The 17,068-nt window shown below is 35.4% G+C and overlaps 1 protein-coding gene across 1 annotated transcript; it reads right to left on the bottom strand.

The window, feature by feature from the left end:
* Positions 1-8,799: 8,799 nt before the first annotated feature.
* Positions 8,800-14,151, bottom strand: LOC139087416 (uncharacterized). The gene has a single exon (XM_070636210.1). It carries the CDS (start codon positions 14,149-14,151, stop codon positions 8,800-8,802), a length of 5,352 nt encoding a protein of 1,783 aa, XP_070492311.1.
* Positions 14,152-17,068: the final 2,917 nt, after the last annotated feature.

Genomic DNA, 17,068 nt, shown 5'->3' with positions numbered 1-17,068 from the left:
TTCATTCATTCTGAACTTCATGTAAATAAGATGATATTATACAGATCCAATTATAGTGCCAACTAAGCATACCGACCACACAAACCTATTAGTTCCGTAAAAGAATGTACAGCAATGGAAACTTTCCTGACTATACTATAAACTCTCGAATATCTAAGGAGCAAAATGACGAAAAACTTTTTCCATTTAATCGAACTTTTTTTTTGTAGATAATAAAAGAATAGCTGTGACCCTTTTAAACTGGATGAGATGACAATATTTTTTTTGTCTAACAATGGAAAGGAGAAAGTTTCTCATTTTTTTTTGTACTTTCTCCTTCCGCAATTCGAATACAATTCAACTTTAGTGCCAATAAAAATGGTATTAGAAACCAGGAAGTTCCTCATTTATGTGCATCCTCAAAACTTAGCTTGCCACTTTTTTAAGTGTCGATTCCCGTTACTTAGATCAATTTTATCTGGCGTTGATATGATGAGCTGCAATGGTTGATGATAATGATAATAGTCGATGGATGGAATCCATTAAAAGATTTTGAGATGTGCTTAACATTTTTATGACAGCATAGGTACTCAATTTTTTTATATCATCTGCATCATTCCTTGACGAAAAAAAAAAAACACAACAAAATGAGTTATTGATGAGAAAAGTTTTTCATCATCGAATATTTCTATCTCATTGTATTCACATCTCCAACCACTTCACTTGTCCTAGTCCTTGTCTTTCTTTGGTTGAAGAGGGAGCGAGTGAGATGGAGATAGAGATGAGGGAGAGATAGAATGAAAAGTTTTTCAATATAAAAATGAGTTTATGATAGTCCTTGGAGGCATAAGCAGTTTTGACTTTAGGCTGGGGTGAATATCTGGTAGGATTGATATGAAGGATTCCGGAACAGTTGATGGATATTTGGAAAATTCACCAAAATTAAGTTACAAAGGTACAAAGTGTACATTGAAGGCACTCAGTGTGAAAATGCCTGGAAATCTCATCTCAGTCCAGCTAAACTCCAAGGTTCCAAGCCAGATTCGAGAAAATCCTAGACCTTAAGTCAGTCTGAAACGGGAATTTTGGACATTTCTGCGCCGTGTGTCTACCGGGATATGTCAAATAGCACACATTGATTAATGGATCGAAAAATCCCGACCCAGCTTGGTGTGACTCTGACTTGATGCCGGATTCGGTCTAAATCCTGGAAGAGTCAAACCGCTAGTGTCGAACTTTGGATCATTTAACCGACTTACGATATTCAAATATAATTTTGATTTTTGTGGTTCTTTTCATTCAGTTTTAGTGACCAGAACCGAAAATTGAGTTTAAAGCAGACTAAGCATTGTAAATGATGATTAAGATTAGTCGTTTTAATTAATTCAGTCCTGTTTACGTTCTATTGCTTTCTTTGTATATGTTGGATTTAGAGATAGTAAATTGTAAACCTTACCATTCGTATCTTGATTCTGGGACCGCTATCCTTCAGACAGGGTTGTTAGGACTATGCTTTCTGAAAATCCTGAACGATTATCGAAACCTGGTCGGAATCGGGACTGTCCCCGGATTTCACGGTCCTGGTCCCGGTATCGAGAAAGCTAACTTAGGACAGGCTTTTAATCTATCCTTTCAAGTACATATCCCGGCACAAAGCTCAGTCGCCAGTGGAGCATTTAGTGTTAACACGGGGTACCTTGGGGACATCACGAGAAGTTACGTTCTTGACATTTGGTCACCTTGAGTGACCTCAGCTTCCCTAATTCCCCAATTTCTAGTAAAACTATCGATCATTACAAGAATTCATAAAAAAAATATTGCAATCATAAATAAGTCAAACATATCCGAAGCTTCTAAAATAATTTACGAAAAACCTCTGGCCATCCATCTCTAGTTGGAGAATTTTTCAATATTATATATGCTGTGCGTCGTAAAGCGAAAAATTGTATTTTTTTTTATTTTTCATTTCACATTTTTTTTTTTTCATAAAACTTGATTCATCCTTCAACCTGTCAAAGTAAATTCATTGAAATTTGATAAGAAAATATTTTCATGGCTGATTTTAGCGAGATTCTCTTCAATATTTGCCTGATTCATGAATATTTTATGAGATTTCGATGAATTTTTTGGCTTTTCTTTTTGTTTTCCTGTTCGAGAATTTTCTCATTAGCTTAAAACATCTCGCATCAAGTCTATGTGATGTCGTTATTGGTACGAAAGTCATATTCTTGATTAAATATTTAAATATGAAAATTTGGCAATAATCGTAATGATAATAATGATAATGATATGGCTTCATTATTCTGAATTAGGTATGTAAAGTATAGAACATCCATTGAATAAAGCTCCTTCTGAGTATTTTTGGTTTTTAGGCAATTTTGTGGTCATGTTTTTGGTCTTGGAAACTTTTTGCTATGAATTTATGATAATATTATTGTAATTGGATGTGCTTATATTAGGTAAGCAATGTAATTTTTTAATGTAATTTAAAATTTTGAAACCCGAACAGCACAACTTGTCTGTTGGGTCGCTTCGTTAATGTTAAGCCATGATGTTGTTCTGAAGGCACCTTGACGACACCCTGAAGGCTAATTTTGATCCAGTTTTAAGACGAACATTGCGATATGAGCACATTGCAAATTGTGCTGCTCGGGTAAATAATATGGCATAGCTCAGAACTTGCAGAACTCCATTTTGAAGTCCTTTTTGAAATCTAAAAAGGAGATTCAATGAAGACGGACTTTGGAGTGCAGTAGACTCCGAATCCCGCAGCTATGCCAGATTAGGGTTGAGCCTCATCGGAAGTTCAGATGCTCGCTTGAGAAAAACCTACCTGGCTCAATGAGACGAACCGCATTTTTCGTCCCAAAAATCAGACTGCTATCAGCCATCACGGTATCATCAGGGCAACCTCGTATCTTATTTTCAATACGACGCCATATAGGTGTCTTAGTGAGCATGTTGTGTTGGTCGGGTTGAAGTGTTAGGCAATGTGAAATTAGATAATTTTCAGTTTCTGGCAATTCATTAACCATTGAAGTCTGAATAAGGATTATTTTTTGTCTCAACTTAAACAACAGAAAATACACGGAGTAGAAATAGGGTTTCTGACAGCGGTTAACCGTTAACAGCATAACAGCGGTTTTTTACCTGATGAATGCGGTTAACGCAAAACAGCGGTTATTGAAAATTAACCGCTGTTAACAGCATTTTTATATGGAAAGGCTATAAATAAGAAAATTTTGAAGGCTTTTAATAAAAAAAATTTAATTTCCTATTGAGATCTCTCTTCTTTTGTAAAAAAATGCGAGTTTTGATTGAAAATTTTAGGCAAGAATTCCTTTAAAAAACTTGAAAGATTTTGGAAATTTTTTTTTCAAAATCTCGCCATTGTCTTGGAGTTAAGGGCAATTTCCGTTCAGCTTGTCTTGAAAATTTCAGGAAAATTTTGGTCTAAGTTGCTACGAAGAGAGCATTCTAAACTTTTACACTTATTTGTACAAAATTAACACCATTGCATTCAAATATATCATCAAACGCCTTTATGTTTATGGATTTTCAATAGAAAAAAATAATTTTGGAGTTTAATCAGTTATTCTTTTTCTTTGATTTTGATTAATTTCTTTTTTTTTTTGTAGGTTTAGACAGCCTAATTTAACCAGACTAGGCAAAAAAAAAAGAAAATATATCAATGAAAAGCTCATTAACATAGTAAAATTGTGATATTATTAAAAATTCACAATAACCGCTGTTAACCGCGTTAACAGCTGTTTTGAGTTTTTTCATAACAGCATAACAGCGGTTATGAAAAAACGCGGTTAATCAGAAACCCTAAGTAGAAAAGACATCAATGTGGTCCAAGCCAGCGTGAGTTTGACGTCAGGCTGTATTTCTCCGAATTCAGTCCCACGTTAGAATCACACCGGTCTGGGACCACATTTTTCGCCTTTTCTACGTTGTGTGTCCTTCAAGTCAACTCATCATCGAATGGTTTAAGTGACTTGCTCAATTTCAAAGACTTCTCAGTCCATTTCTTTTTATTCTAAATGATTATTCACATCAGTGATTTTTTTCATAAATTCATCCTCACCAATCCTCACATATAAAGTGTTGTAGTGGTGTCAAAATATATTCGAATTGACAGATGAATTGATAAACAATTTTTTATTCATTTCCCAACATTGATCTGCGTATAAATTGAAAGCATACGAATGTTATTGGAAGCGGGGATTATGTGAGTGTGTGTGGTTGCAGAGCATCGTACGATGATGATAGTGATGATTATGATAATCTATCGAAATAAAAATTATACACGAGTGGGAATGCAATACACGATGAAAATTGAGCTTCATTAAAATTTTTAATCCCTTTTATGCATAAATGTTGTTAATATTATTTTATGTTGTTTTTATGAATTTTAAATTAATTTTTTTATTCCCTCACAAAATGCATTTTTAATTTGCATAAATTCAGTTCTATCATCAGTTATGATGCAATTACATAATATGCATCAGTGTGTCATTCAGAGTGTCTGCTGGAATGTATATCGACCCTAACAGACAATGATGACAATGAGTAATTGAGCATGATCAATTTTGTGAGCTTACTCATAATTATGTTCGTACAGTTAGACTGCTCCAGAGGAATATCCCAAGAGGACAAAAATACGTTAGAACTAGACAATAAAAAACCTTTAGCCATTCAGATCATTGAGATATAAAGCTGCGCTAGGGTGTTTCACCAGGCAAGTTGATACCTACAGGACATTAAATTGCCATGAACTATTTATAACTTATCCAGGTAAAGTCACTTCCTGGAGAATTTTAAACGGTTCACTATTGAAAAACAAGATATCAAAGCTAGTAGCACATTATCAAACAAGCGATTAACCAGTAACTCAATAGGATGAAGCTACTGATTCAAATCTGAGATCTTAAGAATGTCTGGTTTGATGGATGAGAGCTCCCCCCTCAGTCAGACAGCCAGTCAGCCGATCAATAAAAATAAAATATTGTGACAAAAAGGTTGCAGACCCGAGCGACACAAACGAAGAAGGCTCCACTACAGAGCTTTTAAGGCTATGCTAAAGCTCATTTATTAACAACAAATGGAACCTATCTCTGAGTGGTGTTCATATGGGTGCCAAATAGAGACAAATTCCATTTGGTATTAATAAAACCACCTATCTTGAGCATCAGGAGGATAGCCAGAAGTGTAAGGGTGTTGACACTCTCCATAAACCCCTTTCCCTCTGAATATGTCCCTGATTTGTGTCGTCGTTCGAGAGAGAAGGAAAAAGACCTAAAAAAATTGTAACTTTCATTGCATAACCAATCGAATATACCTACATGTATCCCATAGAGAATAATCTCCGAAACTTCAATTTCAACCCTTAAATTCCCAACTTATAAATAGTATACAAATAAATTTGAACTTTTATTCCTTCCAATTCACAAACATCATTCAAATTTGATGAATTAAATTTTCTCCATTTGTAAAATTTCATCACTATTCAAATTGAGTCACATGCACATCCCCTAGTTGACATAGTCTCGTGTTTTTATTACATGAAATGTACAAAAAAATTCATCATAAAAAATTACTAAAAAAAAGAAGAAAAATTCTCTTCGTTCAACTAATATTCATGCATAAAAATGTAAATATAGACGGAAAATTTAGATTTTTTTTCATTCTACCATGCCAGAAATGATAGATGCTAGAGACACGCTTGAGCATAGAGTATTATTATTCTTCATCATATCATATTTGAAATATGAACATACGAAATATATACACACATTAAAATGTTATGTATCTGCAATGAAGTTTTTTTTTTTATCTATCTGGTATGAAAAAACAAGAAGCGAGGAAGAAAGACAAGAAATTTTAAGCTACATGTTTTGAGTCAGAAAGTGTTTGTTACTTCGTTGATTTTTTTGGTATGTTGTCCATAGTAGACCTACAGTTTATAGCGTTATCAGAGCCACTCTTTTGATAAAGTTATTGTCGGCTTATTGTCTTCAGCCTACAAAGATGGGATATAAGCCGTGTTTCCACTGCATATGAAGGACAGTTCGAACAGTTCAGAACAGCATCCTGTGGAATATCGAACCAATCACCGATTGATCGGTATTACAGTAGTTGCAAAAGTACTAAACCATGCTGATACCGATCCACCTCGACTCACGATTAAAGCTGAATCCGATACCAACTCAGAGTCACACCGACTTGAAGAAGAATTATTGAACGATTGACAGATTTGTGCTATTCAGGTTAACATTTTTATGGATAAACTAATCGCGTAACGAACGTCCAGGACTTCCAAATGGTCATTAACAGTATATTCTATATTTCATTTAGGAAGGGCATAGTCAGACCTTTTTTGAAGTTTTTGAATTGAAAGTTAAATTTTAAAGTTTTTATCTCTTTGAAGAATTGCAGAATTTGGTCCAAAAAGGGCGGAGTTTGACCCTACTTACTGGCAAAATTCCATCCAGTTCGAGGCTTTTATACTACTGGCATAGCTAGAATGTAATTGGGAAGAGAGGTAATACTTACTCTGTACTGAAATACTAAGGTCTTGTAGTTATTGAATTTAGAAGTAATCCGTTCGAGTCTTGACCGTTGCAGTGCAACGGTTGCAGATTGTCGTTGCCGCTTTTTCGCAGCTCAAGTCCTAGTCTTGAATGTATAATGATTATCAAGATCATTCTGTTTGAGTGATCAAATGGTAAAGAACTAGATTTTTGTATCATTAAGCTGTTCCAATTCATTTGAATTTTCAAGTATCTCATTCCTCAATACCATAGGATAGGGTAATTGAGGTGGCTGCCTTTTCTCCTTAATTACAGGCTCTCTTCAAGTTACTTGCCAACCCATCAAACCCTTACCAAAAATTGGATAAACAACAACAGAAGAAATGCGCCCCAAACACACCCCAACTGTAAAATATTCAAAATAAATTCGCCACCACATCATATCAAATTGCTCTTGAAACATCTCTTGGTAGCTTTATAGAATATTTAATGTTCTTGACGGTTGCTTCATATCATTTCTCTGTATTTTGTGGGAGTTAAAAAAGACAGCGACTTGATTTTCCAACGACATGTGTGCAGTGTGGAAATATAATTTGTTATTCATCCCGTCACAACTGCTGCTGATATCAAAACTTTCGACGCTAGACCTCAACAAATGGTCTCTACTTCCGGATGAAAAGATATAAATCAATAAAATCACTCACAATGCCTTCTGTTTTAGTTCATTTAATTTATTATCAATTCATTTGATATATTTCAGGGCTAGTGGGTGATTATAATTCCTATAAGGATGAGATTATATTCCTGAGGAGTATAATGTTACTTAATATTAATATAATTCATTTAATTAATTCAAAAAATTGTGACATACAAATCGTTTCGGAATAAACGCGTCTAATTGCTCTCGTACTTGTCAATAGAAAGAACTAAAATAAGTTTTGAACGCAAAGAGTACGAGGAATCAGAGCGCATTGACAAGACCGACATGAATGTACTAGAATAATATTTAAAATTCAGGAAATCGTTAAGCCGTAATTTTAGGGAAATTATGCCACTACTTAACACCGTCCCCTGCTTAATTTTAAATAATTAATTGCGCTTGAAATTGTAGTACTCGTGTGATGAGTCGCTATCATCACTACTTTCATCATCATTTGCAATTAAGTTACGATGTTCAAGACTAGCTTTAAAGGTAGAATGATTTGGAATTACGATGATGGAACGTAGACGTTCCTTATTAGGTAGGTTACTGCGTGAATCGTTAGAATTAATGCATTCTAAAGAACTAGGCATTGTAGCTTGAGACCGTAAGGCACGACGGGATGTTGACTCTTGGATATGCTCCAAATCAACTACGATTCTCTCATTATTTTCTTGTGCACTAACAGCAGGTACTATTGCATCCATTTGGCGACTAAAATGCCGGTATTCCACCAACCACTGATTTGCTAACGTTGGAACCGCACAAAATTTCGTTGGTGCATCTTTAATACGGGCGATTAAAATTTCACCGTTCATGTCAACATTTCCGGAACTGAATTTTAACAAAGTCATTTCGGCTTTCTTAAAAGTTAATGCACTCTTATGGAATTTGGTTTTCATTATTGGACATCTGATTCCATTAAACTCAAATTCTTTTTCCTGTACCGCTCTGACCTGATCATCAGCAGATGAAAAAGTGATATTAGCGTAATATCCTCTCGCTTGATGCGTGCTATCGGCAAAAATTCGAGTAATGTTATATTTCTTATCTAGCAATTCCGTCAATAAGGTCATAAAGCAAACGTCAACTGGAATCCGTGCTACGCGCACGGTCCTTCTGTTATCTGGATCTTCAAACCTCCTCTTACCCATTATTTTCTTCAAAGTTTTTGAACGATGTGAATTTCCCGCTGTAATTTCACGTAATGCCGTGAATTTTGCTTCACCTAGAAGCTTCATTAACTCCACTACTGAATCAGAACTTAAGTTTTTTACCATATTCATCGTAAAATTAAATATTTCGCGAAATTTAATTCTCCAAACGTTAAAGCTAAGCGCTTGTATATAATCTGAGAAGTTACTCGCATTCAAATTTTGCTGGCTGAGCGTTTTTAACGGTTTTAACGGACTTTTTTCAAATTTGATTGCAAAATTGCCGTTTTGTCACAGCTTTCATAGCTTTTCGCATCAATTTCCAGTTTTGCCAGACGGACAACTGAACGTTTTTCTAACAACTCACCATTTAATAGTTTCACATCGGCTATACGTGCCAAATTATCTCGGCCTTTGTAAACATTAATTATTAGGCCTTTTTCCAGTTTGCAGGCTTGATCGTCGGATCCGTATAAATAACATAATCACCAACATCCAGGCCTTGTTTATTGTGACGTCTCGCATCCGATTTTGTAATTATTGGCAAGTATTCCTTAATCCATCGTTGAGTAAATTTTTCAGCTATCTTTTTAGCTCGAACTGTCATGTGATGTAAGTCATCACTGCTTGTAGCTGTATTATCGCCGATAAATGAATATCCTGGATGTTGTTTGATTAGCAGATTTGGTGTAATTGGACATAAATCATCAGGAGATACTGGCAAGTGTGTCAAAGGTCTTGAATTCATAATGTCCTCAACTTGCAGCAGGACACAGTCGAACAACTTCTCTTTGATCACTTTTTTATTCATTTCAAAATGAATCGCTCGCTTTACATCCCTGATTAAACGTTCCCAGACACCACCCCAATGAGGAGTTAATGGTGGATTAAAATGCCACGAAATTTTCTTGTCACTCGCAAGTTGTTGATGATGCTCTGCCTTAATGATATTTGATGCTCCCAAGAAGTTACGTCCGTTATCACTATATAAGTGTCTGATCGGTCCTCTTCTTGTCCACACATCCTGAATAGCTAGAAGCATTTCATCAGCAGTTAATGAGTCTAATTTCCTTAAGTATATTGCTCTAGTAATCATACACGTAAACAATACGATATGAACATCTTTTTTGACATATGAATTGCCTGCATAGATTGTTATTGGACCTGCACAATCTACTCCAGTATGCTCAAACGGTTTGCTCTTACTTGCAAGACGATAATTAGGTAAAGGTGCTGTTGGTGGAATTTGATGCATAGCTCTTTTCTCTATGCAGTACAAACATTTATGCTTTACTCTTTTCATAGCCATTCGTGCATTAATTATCCATGCTCTGGATCTGGATTCTGCAATCGTTCCTTCAATTCCAATATGCTTGTTTTTGTAATGTAAATATTCTAATAGGGAATGGACAGTTTCATGCTTACTAGGCAATATTATAGGACATTTCATATCATATGGGATTAAGGGATCATCATACATTCTGGTTTTTGCTCGAATCAATTTCTTTTCGTCTAAAAATGGACACAAAGAATACAATTTACTTGATTGAGCTACTGGAATCCCTCTTGACAGACATTTTATTTCCTTCATAAATAAAGCTCTCTGGATGCATGAAAATAAAAGCTTTTCACCATCGTCAAGCTCTTTTACGTCTAAAACTGGATCTTTTTTCAACTTATCACCTCTTAATGCTTTTATCATGTTGTTTTTGAACCTGCAAACCCGTGCAATAATTTTTTGATACACATCGTATCTTGAACGAATTTCTGGCTTTACAGTACTAAATATCCCAGCATAATAGTCACTATTAAGATCATTTGGTGAATTTTCTGCTCTTGATGCGAACAGAATATTTTGCTGCTCTAAATTAATGTTTGATGGGAATTTTGGCGGCCATGACTGCTCGTCTTCATACAGGAATTGTGGACCTTTAATCCAGCGATGATTTGCTGTTGAAAAGTCGATGTCATTCCACTTTGTTCCATCGTCTGCGACATTATCATTACTGGCTATATAGCGCCAATCGTTTATATTTGTAGTTTCCTGTATCTCCGAGACTCTTGGTGCCACAAATTGCTGTAGTTTCAAACTAGGAGAGTAGAGCCATCGTAGGACAGTTATTGAATCCGACCAAAACGTAGTTGACGGTATCTTGATTCTTTTATGCTGCGATTTAACGACGATAGAAATCCTAGCACCAATTACAGCTGCCATTAGTTCTAGTTTCGGAACAGATGCATACTTGACTGGAGCTACTCGACATTTTGCCATTACAAGAGCAACTTGTACGTGACCATTTGTCTTAAATCGCAGATATGCTACTGCAGCATAAGCTTCTGGTGAAGCATCGACGAAAACGTGCAATGAGATATTAATGGATTCAGTACTGCTATATCCATAATGTCTGGGAATCTCTAATTTGATTATTTCGTCAAATTTTTTCAGCCATTTTATCCATGAATCAAAAATGTCATCAGGGATATGCTGCTCCCATCCAATTCCTCGTCTCCAAATTGCTTGCAAGATCATTCGTCCCCTGATATGGAAATGTGATATTAGACCCAAGCAGTCGAATATCTTCATTACGAAGCTAAGCACTTCGCGTTTTGTTGGACGATAATCATGTTCTAATGATAAACTTAATAATTCCAAATTATTAGTCATTTGGAATGTAAAAATATCCTTTCTTGGATCCCAAAAAAGACCAAGAACTTTTCTTGATGTGACATCTTCATCTGATCCTAGATCCAGCAATAAATCTCGATCTATTGACTCTTGTGGCAATTGTTTAAGTACTTCCTCGCTGTTCGATCTAAAATCTACCATGTTCCAGCTAATTTCTCCAAACATTTCAATTGTTTCCTTTGCTGCTTTTAACGCTTCTTGTTCTGTATCTTCCGAATTAAATGCATCATCCATATACATAGATGAAAGTCCGATTCTGCTAGCCAATGGATACTTTTGAGTGCTTTTTTCGCAATGGTCAATTCTAACAGCATTTGCTTGTGACGGAGAACAAGTAGGTCCAAATAACATATTTTGGAAAATGTAAATTGTTGGATCTTTAGTGCTGTCACAATTTCGCCACAGAAATCTCTGTACTTGCTGATCTTCGGGTTTTATTTTGATTTGATGATACATCTTCGTAACGTCACTTACTATTGCTATTCTCCTTTCTCGAAAATGGAACAAAGCTTGCGTAAGTGGAACTAAATTGTCAGGGCCTTTGAGCAGTCTTGAATTAAGTGAAACACCTTCGTGTTTACACGCTGTATCTACCACCCACCGAGGCTTTGGTGGCTGCTTATTGTTGTTGAATGTAACAAATCCAACTACATAATTTATACGACTATGAGGGACCTCCGGATTAAGATCCTCTTGAGTTGCTTCTCTCACGAAACCTTGTTCCTTCAAAGAGTTTTGATGATCGTTGGCCCATTGCGTCATTCCTAAATGCTTTAAACGTGCTTCAGTTGCGCACAAACGTTTTAACGCTGTGCTATAGTTATTTGGCAATGAACATTTATCATCCTTCCAATACAACCCGATCTCATATCTGGATCCTTGTCTTCTCATTGTTTTTGTCATGACATCTTTCGCTCGGATGTCCTCAATACTTAAATATTCCTTGTTTGCGTCTACAGCGCCCAATGATTCAAAACTATTAAAGTATTTAACTAGATCATGGAGTTCCTGCAGTGATTCCTTTTCTTGATCAGTTTCAAGCTTGTGAATGCATGGCGTATCAGACGTACAACAATGAAAAATTGAATTAGAGGCTACCAATCCGCCACAAATAGTCCAACCTAATGGCGTACGCTCTGCTATGGGCGCAGATTCTTGCGTAAAATCAACTATGGTCTCATGCGAGATCATCCATTTGGCGTGAGGAAGCCCTAATAATATTTGCGGCCTTTGCTCTGTAATCTTTGGAATTAAAGCATTCCTAAGATATGGATATTCCGCTTTTATTGCATCTGGATCCTGTTCCTGAATTGGCAATGAAAGCTTTGGCAGTGCAATCATTCCATGTAAACTAATGCGTTTATCAGGATCACTTACTGGGGCAATTATTAAGTCATGAAGAAATGCGTTTGACTCTAAACGTTCTGTTTCCGGTTCCAGCCATGTTAACTCGAGTTTATGTGGCGTACCAGGAATGTGAAGCTTGTCAAACAATTCTTTGTTGACTAATGAGGCACTTGCTGCTCTATCCATCAGCAACGTCGTCTCAATCTTATTACCATATCCATCTATCACGAAGATGGGAACAACTTTAAAGTAAGTTGAGTTCGATTTGTATGCAAGATTAGCAGTTGCACTACTGCTTGACGGTTCTGAAGGCTGTTTAGCTCCATCGCACGATGGCGGATGCATTGTTGTTGTGTGTGAAGCAGGATCAGTACAATTTCTTCTGTAACATTTTGGAATCCTACTGGATCTTGGACAAGACGTACAATTATGTTGATTCGATGCAAGACATTTTGAGCATATCTTATTACTTGCGAGAAATTTAGCTTTCTCCTCGTATGACAGCTTTCTAAATTCTTCACATCTATAAAGCTGATGTTTCTTGTCTCTACCACAGTACCAGCAATCCTGTTTATCCTTCTTTGCTTTCTTTTGCGCAAATAATTTGGATTTATCTGATCCTTCATGATGAACAACATTGATTGCTGCTTTTGCCTTCGACTGATTTCCATTAGACGATGTTGAAACTTCCCGGCTTGGAAGGTTCGGTACGAACGACCACATGAAATCAGAGAATTCTACGATATTTCCACGTAAATCTTTGTCATGGATGTGAGAATGCCACTTTGATTCGATCGCGTAAGGCAATTTGTTTGTAATTCTGGAATTTATAGCAATTTGCAATTCCGGCTGGAAATTCAGATCCTTACAGAGAAATATATAGCTGTCGATTTCAACGAGAAAATTTTCTAAAGACTTTCGATTTTTGTCTGGAATATGCGTCCAGTTTTCAAGTCTTTCCCATGCCTTGGCGACAGCTTCCTTCGGTTGAAAGAATCTTTTTTGAAGATTTTCCATAATTTGATCAGCATTTGCGAAAGGTTGATTTAGTCTTGGCTTGACATACCGTTCAGCTTCGCCATATAACGAGTCTCGTAACTTATCCACCATCGTCTCATTGTCATACTCGCCTCGTTCTTTCATTCGTTCGTAACTTGCTTTGAATGTAAGCCATTCAGCTGGGTCACCTGAATATCTCATTAATTTGGGAGCTTCGAGTCTTTGAACATGAAGACGCTGATAATAAGCCAATTTTTCAGTCTCACTCATGGCATCGATATCTTGTTTCGATTTATGACGACTCAAGGACATATTGCTGTCGCTTTTTGACAGAGTCGGCTGCTTAAATATTTCTGTTAAACGCCGTTTAAATTCCTCATCACCTTCATTAATCGTAAATACTTCCAGGGCATCCTTTTCAGTAAATTTATCGTCAGCATCTTCTTCCAGACCGACATTATGTGTAGATGTCGAGGCTAAAATTTTTACCTTTGTCGCACTATTATGAAATTGACTTAATCGACGATTCTCTTCCTCTAAATGCTTAATTTTATCAATGCACTTCGACAGTTCAGCCTGTCGGGCATTATCCTCACGCTCTTTAGCTGCAAAACGTTCTGTTATGCCTTGCAAAAGCAATCGATTCGCCTCCAACTGTTTCCTTAATGATGAAATTTCGTCTTTTGTTTTTCTCGTTTCTTTTGCCCTCTTAAGACAATCATTGACGCAATACCATTCATCGATATCCATTTCTCCTGCCTTACTGGAACAATTCAAATGAACTATGCGTTCACAAAAACTACATTTAATTCCAACTTCTGGATTTTCAGGATTAGGACAGTTTTTCATGAGACATTTGTATGGAATTACAGGCATTCCATCATCATTTAATTTTATGATCGCCGACATACTACAGAAAAATTAATAAGCTTAATTTTTCTAGATAAATCAATAAATTTTATTTAATCAAAAAATTTTAGGTTTTACAAAAAATCTTTGTTTATTTTGCGACTCGAATCTGGAACTGGTTTTTCGACGATGTGGAAATTCTTAATTATCGTGGATTTGAATATAATTTTGTTGACTTTCGACGCTAGACCTCAACAAATGGTCTCTACTTCCGGATGAAAAGATATAAATCAATAAAATCACTCACAATGCCTTCTGTTTTAGTTCATTTAATTTATTATCAATTCATTTGATATATTTCAGGGCTAGTGGGTGATTATAATTCCTATAAGGATGAGATTATATTCCTGAGGAGTATAATGTTACTTAATATTAATATAATTCATTTAATTAATTCAAAAAATTGTGACATACAAATCGTTTCGGAATAAACGCGTCTAATTGCTCTCGTACTTGTCAATAGAAAGAACTAAAATAAGTTTTGAACGCAAAGAGTACGAGGAATCAGAGCGCATTGACAAGACCGACATGAATGTACTAGAATAATATTTAAAATTCAGGAAATCGTTAAGCCGTAATTTTAGGGAAATTATGCCACTACTTAAAAAAGCTTAGTGTTGTCATGAATGAATCCAATAAAATTGAATATTTTTTCCCCTTTCATATCAAGCGAGACGCGTTGAAATTGATAACACAATTGTTATGAAATTTCATCCCCGAAAATCTCCTTTCCAAAAAAATTAAATTCAACCACGATTTGATTCTATTCCACAAATAAAATTCAAATTAGAAGGTAAAACAAGAATATGTTTCAATTTGATCATTGTTCCCATTCACGTACGAATTCATTCACATAAAACCCACGCAACGTACATTATTGACATGTGATATTCATAACGGTATATGTGGATACGCTTGTACAAATCTTCAATTTGAAGATATTCTGAGGGTTCTTAAGGAAAAATATCACGTGTTGCGCTACAGTTTTGTCAACTTTCAATTTATTCTTATTTGTGTCATAAGAATACACGCGTGAGTTTGTTGTGGATACAAATTCGATCCCCAAAACGATTTTTGATCAGCTCACGAAAAATAAATTGCCAGAATTTTTTGATGTTGTTGGAAGTTTTCAGTGGGGAGTTTTCGAGTATTGTGGAAGAGTTATGAATATGTGTAAATATATTGATTGATTTATTGGCTATTTACTTACCTTATTGCTGATTTTTTGGTGAATTTTGATTATTTATTTGTTGTGGAATTTTACTGATGGAATATTTATATTTGTGACGATGAGGTTTGATGTAAGTTTGTGTGACACAATTTATTTCATGCACAACTGTTATTCAATATTCATGTATTATCATGCTATGTGGCAGAATATGTCTTGATATTTTCTTGAAAATATTAGAAAACGTTCAAAAATTACCGAATTTTCTGCAAGCATTCGCTTATTCCTTATAACCTTTTCCTTCCTCATTCCCTTATCAATAAAATAAACAGCATTGAGGATTTTCCGCCAATAATGCGGACTTTGCATACAGCAGCAGAAATAAGGAAATTCAAATTCCATTTCCCCCGAAAAAATGCTGAATTTCACAAATTTTTATTATCATTCCATTTAAATCTTCATGCCATATCATTTGCTAATCTGATTTGACATAATGAAAACGGAATGAACAATAATAAGCAGGCCGTCTCACATAGGAAAAATGAATTCATTCCATTGCTGTATTAAATTCATAGAAACTGCTCCTTTTTTTATAAAACGAAATTGCGATAAAGCAATTTAAATAATCCTAAATTCGCGTGTTGGCGATAAGGAAGAAGAACAAAAGGAGCTAAATAAAAAAAAAAAAATCTCTTTCCTTCACTTCCTCGCTTCTTTTACTTGTTCAGAAAACAAAGTTGTCTTTCTTCACGGTCAGAGAAAAGGCGGGTTAAGCAAACAAGAAAGCAAGCGACAAAAAATAGGAAAGGAAAGAAATATGAAATGACACAATCGCATGAAGAAGAGACAAGGAGATGAAGAAGGCGAGGATGGAAAAGTTGGAATGAAGGTGGATATATTTTTCTGTAGTCGAAAAAGTGTCTGGAAATGAAATGAAAAAGCGCAATTTAATTTTGGATTATTTTTAGTGCTTTTAAAGTTTAGAGAGTAGGTGTGACTAGTTGCTGGAGTGGTTTTTGTGTCTTTTTAGTGTTGTACTGAATTATGGGTCATAAGTTTGAGTCTCGAGTTTAAAAATTAATCTGTCATAGCCTTGGAGAAAGTAAGAGTGAGATGTCTGATGTCTGACGATTCCTGATTTCCTGGTCAAGTCTCAACCAAATCTGCTCTCAGACATAGTCTATAAACTCGATTTAATCTTGTCCTACAATTTCCTGCAAATATCCCAAACTTACTAGCCAATTGTTTGTACAATATGCTCATAATTCGAATCTCACAGTTCACCACCCACCTTAATATAGATATCAAGCCAAGAAAATGACAAGAGAGCATCCCTCACCGTGCAAGTCTAAGCGTCGGAAAACAATGAGCAAAGCAATTTTTTAATGTTCCGACAACATGAAAATGAGAATGAAAAGTAAAAAAAATGATAATTTTTAATTTTCACTGGGAAAAAGAATTTTTTGTTCCTTATTTTCTTTTGTTAGTTGATTATCATTGCTGCTGTCATGAAATGGAAAAAGTTATGATTATTTTTATTATTATTGCTCTATTTATACCCCGAATATTCAAAGGAATTACTTTAAGGAA

This window comes from Chironomus tepperi, unplaced genomic scaffold, assembly GCF_022539635.2.
Source record: "Chironomus tepperi strain 1889 unplaced genomic scaffold, CSIRO-AGI_Ctep_v1 contig_115, whole genome shotgun sequence".
NCBI classification, from domain to species: Eukaryota; Metazoa; Arthropoda; class Insecta; order Diptera; family Chironomidae; genus Chironomus; species Chironomus tepperi.
Note: the sequence above shows the minus strand (reverse complement) of the source record. Positions and strands in the feature narration are given on the sequence as shown.